The 6,231-nt window shown below is 43.5% G+C and overlaps 1 protein-coding gene across 1 annotated transcript; it reads left to right on the top strand.

Annotated features, from left to right (window-relative positions):
* The first annotated feature begins 1,305 nt into the window (after positions 1–1,305).
* On the top strand, positions 1,306–3,707 carry LOC125721430 (uncharacterized). Its single transcript, XM_048997335.1, has 4 exons — positions 1,306–1,768; positions 2,441–2,596; positions 2,731–2,823; positions 3,314–3,707. Exons 1-4 carry the CDS (start codon positions 1,424–1,426, stop codon positions 3,629–3,631), a joined length of 912 nt encoding a protein of 303 aa, XP_048853292.1. The 5' UTR covers positions 1,306–1,423; the 3' UTR covers positions 3,632–3,707.
* Positions 3,708–6,231: the final 2,524 nt, after the last annotated feature.

The raw sequence follows: 6,231 nt of genomic DNA on the forward strand, positions 1-6,231 counted from the left end.
ACTTCGTTGGGCCCCTTCGACTGGTCACGTTTAAAAGATATCCTTATATTACAAGCACGTGTTGAATATGTGAGTAAACGGCTTTAATTGATAGCTTACTAAATGTGCACTTTATTCTCATTAGCATGAGCACCTACTGTAATACTAAGGTAATACCTGTCACCTCTTTCCACTTGGCTGTTTACTAACCTGTTTCTGTGCATGCACTAACTCTATGTCACTGGTAGGGCTGAGCAATATTTTAATATTCTATCGATATTCTGATAGACTAGATATCGTTTGGGATTTTGGATATTATAATATCAAAATATAGCATAAGTGTTGTCTCTTCCTAGCTTTAAAGGTTACATTACACTAAAGTGATGACATTTCCTGAACAAGTAATTATTTGCCTTTACCCACAGTTGTTATAAATGCATTGCAGATGATTATTTATCAAAAATCTCATTGTGTAAATATTTTGTGGAAGCATCTTAGTCATCACCACTATATCACGATATCAATATTGAGGTATTTGGTCAAAAATGTCATATTGCCTATTCCAACCTAAAGCAACTAATTTGAACACCATTAACAATAGTATGACAATTCATTTTTCATGCTACTATCGTTATGTCACTGGCTTCTTGTCTGTGGATTGCTCAGTGTTTGCTTCACCGTCCTTTTTGTTTTACATATAATCAATGTCAGTTGGTTGCTTTCTAATTTAAATGCTTTTAATTTATACATATTTAATGACTTTATACTTTTATTTTCATCTTTTCTAGACTGACACATTTGGATGATGGCTGCACCAGTAAAACTGCGGATTATTCTTGGTTCCAACAATGCTGAAAAACTGACCATAGAATCAGGCATGCCAAAGTCTGTTGAGGATCTTTCAAACGAAATCAAACGTCAGTTTGATATAGAGGGGGACATTAGACTCCAGTACATGGACAGTGACTTTGGTAATGAGTTTGTTAACCTTAACCAAATTTGTGACATTCAAGACAAGAGCACAGTGAAAATCATCCGGTTGTCAGATGCTCTACACCTCAGCCAAAGCAGCATGAACCAGAGTGGGGATGAAACATCTTTGCCATCATCTTCTGACACAATAATACTCTCCTCTGATTCAGAAACTCCTCGATCTCAGTGGCCCACAGAATTCCAAGTCCCAACCTTTTCCTATGATGTGGAGATGCAACTTCGAAGTGCAAACCAGGACTTCATATCAAATGGAGTTCTTCTGTCCCCCGGTCATAAACTTAAATCAGACATCTTGGAAAATCTGGCTCAGGAAATCATCAAGTTCAAGGCATATCCCTCAAACTTAGAAATTGAATCTGTTGCTGAAGCTTTAATCAGAGCACATCCATGTTTGAGAGAACAGGGATCCTTCAGTGGTTTCTACGGCTGGAAAATAAGTCTTAAGTACAAGATGGCCAACTACAGGACAAAGCTTAGAAACTTGGGGTGTCCGGAACTGAGCATCAATTCCCTCAAGCACAAACCTGCAGATAGATGTCAGCCTGCCTACGATGTCAAAAAACCGAGGAAAGCAGAAGTAAATTTTTGTCCTCCCTATCCTGCTGGAGAGACCCAGGACAGTCTTGAAGGTGAAAGATTGGCATTGTTATCTGAGGTCAAGAAGAGACATAATGATAAAGTTGTCAGAGAAAAGATGGCCAAGACCTTCGCATACAGAAGACAGGAGGTCGTTAGAAACAAGCCCATGATCGTGGAGTTCAAGATCAGATGGCCAGGACTGTTCACTGTGGCAGAGGTATGAAATTCAATAATTTATTTTTTTGGCAATTCTGCTATATTGGATAGTGACAATGTAGAGAGAGGACGGGCAGGGGAGAGAGAAGGGATGACATGCATCAAAAGGCCTAAGGTTGGATTTGAACCCCAGCTATAGTCAATATTTGTTGTCATTTGATACAATGTAACATCCATCCATCCATTTTCCAAACCGCTTATCCTACTGGGTTGCGGGGGGTCCAGAGCCTATCCCAGAAGCAATGGGCACAAGGCAGGGAACAACCCGGGATGGGGGGCCAGCCCATCGCAGGGCACACTCACACACCATGCACTCATACGGGTAATTCCAATTAGCCTCAGCATGTTTTTGGACTGTGGGGGAAAAAACGGAGTACCCAGAGGAAACCCCATGATGACATGGGGAGAACATGCGAACTCCGCACACATGTGAAGACTCGAACCCGGGTCCCAGAGGCGTGAGGCAACAGTGCTAACCACTGCACCACCATGCCGCCCAACAATGTAACATATGAATGGTAATCATTTTGTGTAAAACGTAACCATGGCACAGGAAGTACTATTGTTTAGAGCACGGCCTGTTTTTTTGTACATTCTTGTGTATTTCTGTTTTAAATGTTAACATTATTTGTACCTATTAAAAAAAAATTATTTGTGGAAATTATGTTTTCAGATGGAAGCAGAATTTGTGAGGATCACTACTCGTCCCCTTGTCTCAAAGTTTCATGCACAGCTTGACCAACACACTGCCCAGCTCTTCAAAGTGTTGAAGAAGAAAGGAGGCTCTGCAGGGAATAAAATCAGCAGGATTTTGCTCCCAATCAGACAGGTATGTTTTGCTATCCATAGAGAAACTTTATTTTAATTATTATAAGTTGATGCCGACTAGTCAGTTTTGACAGGTAAAGTGAAAAGATAAGTCAAAAACCCTAACCCTAATATTTCTTTTTTTTCTCTCTTTAGAATGAAACCATTGAAAAGAGGAGAGAGTGCATCCTGAAGGCACTTTGTATCTATCTGAACGAAGACCCGAACATCCTCTTCAAAGAATACCTGGTTGGTAATTTTAATAGTTTAGTTTCTACCTGTAACAAATCAAATTTTGAATAAGTAATCTTGTTACTTTGTTAAAATTTGCATGGAATGAGTTTCTTTAAACTTTTTTGGAAATCTAAATACACTCACTGAGTATTTTATTTGGCACCCCTGTGCAACCTGAGCGCATGTAACAGTAGAATTTGTAGTTGTGTACAGTGACTTGTATCTGTAAGTATGAGTTGTGAACTTGTACAATGATTTTTTTACAGAATTTTTTTCACAAAAAATCTACAAGCACACAACTCATACTGACACACATATACAAATCACTGCACACAACTACAAATTCTACTGTTACAGGCACTCAAACTCTTTTCACCAATAATACCTTCAAAATCATGCTATTTTCATTAAAGGAAACCAGAAAGGCAAAAGTTAATCTTTGGAATTCTACGAAATCTGTGATTTCATAGATTGGTTGTGTCTTTTCTTTCTCCTCTATGTAAAGGATACTGATGATACTGCTGTACAGAGGGAGCTTGAGCAACTTACCCTTGGCATCTACAGCGTCAAAGTCGAGGGAGGTGATGCAACCACTCCACCAGCTGATGTTGGAATAGTGATCGAGGGTGTTGAAGTTCTGCATGACCTGGGAGATGTCACCTCTGCATGTGCACTCTTAATGGGTGTGATATATGCACTGAACCTCAGTTATCCTATGGAACTTAAAGCCTTCTTTGAAGTACTTCAGAAGCTCTTCCTTCAACTGGATGCTACCAGACTCTCAAGCAAGGTACAGATGCTCAAGAACAAACTGTATGAATGAATGAAACAGAATGCTGCAACACGAGCTGACTTGTTTGTAAAAATGTTTCTAATTTCTAAGGTTTTTTCCTTCCATATAGTACCAAATTAAAAGTTGACAGCAGCACGTGTGTTGTTATGAGCAGATTGTAATGCTGTTACTAAAAGTCTGTTGTATTATTGGGCTGTATAAAGGCAGTTTACAACTGTTAGTGTTGTACCATGCTGCACCATAATGTCTACTAGGGTTAGTTATGGGCTTTTATTTTGGACCCAGTGGCAACAAGATGTTAAATGAATATTGTTGAATAAAGGAAATAAAAATATGTCTGGTGTACCAAATTCATTTGTGTGGAACCTGTTGACAAAATAGAATTAGGTCACACTAACTACTATAAAATAAGTTGGATGAAAACATATTTCAATAAATTGAACTTAAATTTTTTATTTTACTTCTACTAAGATATATATGTTTAGAGGACGAATGTAAAATATGTAGCCTGTAACTACATTATTTATGTCCATATAACATAACTGAATTAGATTAGGTAGGCTTAAATATCTCTTGTTGATCAGAAGTTATTTTATCTAGTTGGGTCAATTCACAATATGTTAATATAATACAAGTTCATAAAGTTAGATGAACTTAACATTTTTCCTTTTAACTAACATAGTACAATTTCGTGGAACCCGTTGACAAAATAATTTTAATTAAAGTCAACGTTTCATTTTTTTGAGTGCTGTTTGTACACCTGCGTGTGTCTGTGAGAACCTATGTGTACACCTGCGTGTGTCTGTGAGAACCTGTGTGTACACCTGTGTGTGTCTGTGAGAACCTGTTTGTACACCTGTGTGTGTCTGTGAGAACCTGTTTGTACACCTGTGTGTGTCTGTGAGAACCTTTTTGTACACCTGCGTGTGTCTGTGAGAACCTGTTTGTACACCTGTGTGTGTCTGTGAGAACCTGTTTGTACACCTGTGTGTGTCTGTGAGAACCTGTTTGTACTCCTGTTTGTGTCTATGAGAACCTGTTTGTACGCCTGTATGTGTCTGTGAGAACCTGTTTGTACACCTGTGTGTGTCTGTGAGAACCTGTTTGTACTCCTGTTTGTGTCTATGAGAACCTGTTTGTACACCTGTGTGTGTCTGTGAGAACCTGTTTGTACCCCTGTGTACACACCTGTGTATGTGAGTGCGCTGGTGTTCAAAAGGTTTCTCCATGTAAATGTCTAGTAGTGTGTGTGGGGATCCACAGCCCCATCCCTCAGGACATGAAGCAGACATGGAGGGAACCCGTGCCCCAGACATCCAGAGGCCCCCCAAGGGCATGGGAGCCCCCGGAGGACCACCGCAGGGAGAATAGCAGCCCCTCACCCAGAAAAGGGCAGAGGAGAGCTCCGGAGGGAGGCCATCCGGCAGCCACAGTGCAGGAGCCCCAGGGGGACGTGGCGGCGAGCCCGCAGGCTCCGCCGGCGGCCGGCCCCACCAGGGCAGACCGGGCCCCGGGCCCAGAGATCCAAGGGCCCCCCCACTCCCCAGCAGGGGCCTGACAAAGCCAGAAGGGCCGGACCCCGCCAGGCAACCGCCCAGGGTGAGCCAGCACCCACCCGAGCATCCAGCCCCGGACATCGAGATCCACCAACGCACCAGCGGCCGGGGGCCCCATCCATTGGCAGGGAGTGTGGTGGGGGGGAACAGAGCCCAAGATGTTATTTCAGGTGGAGTCTAGGACCCAACCTGACACGTGTGTATAGACAAACAGGCACACACATATACAAGCATACGTTCCCACCCTCATGCACACATAAACAAATATTTACACATTCACCCAACATTTAGACACACAGAAATGAACGCTGTACACATACTCTCACTCCCCATATATACTCTATGTGGACCTCTATTTTTCCTCTGGCGAGGAGACCAGAAGATCACCCCGGACCCCGCAGCAGCTGAGAAGCCCACCAGCCCAGACCCCGACCAGACGGCCAGCTCTTCCTCTCAGCCCCCAGCCCCAAATGGCGAACAGGGAACGGGGGTGTGAAAAGACCCCATGCCCCCCTTCGCCCGCTCAGATGTGGTGTTGGTGTGTGTTGTTCTAAAGTGCTTCTAAAACAGGTGAAGGGCATGGCACTAACCACCCCCTGCCGACCAACAGCTGGTGTTAGCTCGGCCCCTCACCAGAACCCTCAATGTCTATGTGTGATTAAAATTGAGATGTGGGCCCTGGCACCAGAGGTAAGGCTGAATGAACAGACCGCCCTCTGGATGCTATACTGTGTGCCCATCCCCAACGCCCTAAATGTATGTGTCATGAGAGAGTAAGTAATGAGAGTGTCTACGTTGTAGTGTATGAATGAGGTACAGGTGGTCGCGAGGGGACAGAGGAGGAATACCTACCCTGCATCCCAGCAACGCACCTACACCTCAAAGCCCTACATGTGTGGTGGTGTGATGGAGCGGGAGGAGGGAAGCATTTAGGGATGGGGAGGAAAGGAATGGGGGGGGGGCAAAATACCTCCCCCCCCGGAGCCAGCTCCCCCGCTGACCCCCATAGGCACTCCCCGTTCCCCGAAATCCATCCAGGGAGGGGGGCCCAGGCCCATCCAGCCTGTGGCTCAA

Source organism: Brienomyrus brachyistius, unplaced genomic scaffold (assembly GCF_023856365.1).
Source record: "Brienomyrus brachyistius isolate T26 unplaced genomic scaffold, BBRACH_0.4 scaffold33, whole genome shotgun sequence".
Lineage (NCBI taxonomy): Eukaryota > Metazoa > Chordata > Actinopteri > Osteoglossiformes > Mormyridae > Brienomyrus > Brienomyrus brachyistius.

What these genes read in the sequence shown, in the direction of transcription:
- LOC125721430 (XM_048997335.1), top strand. Translation starts at nt 1,424, where the DNA reads ATGGCCAACTACAGGACAAAGCTTAGAAACTTGGGGTGTCCGGAACTG. An exon ending in GACTGTTCACTGTGGCAGAG is followed by an intron (nt 1,769 to 2,440) that starts GTATGAAATTCA and finishes TTATGTTTTCAG; the next exon opens with ATGGAAGCAGAATTTGTGAG. An exon ending in TCCTCTTCAAAGAATACCTG is followed by an intron (nt 2,824 to 3,313) that starts GTTGGTAATTTT and finishes CTCTATGTAAAG; the next exon opens with GATACTGATGATACTGCTGT.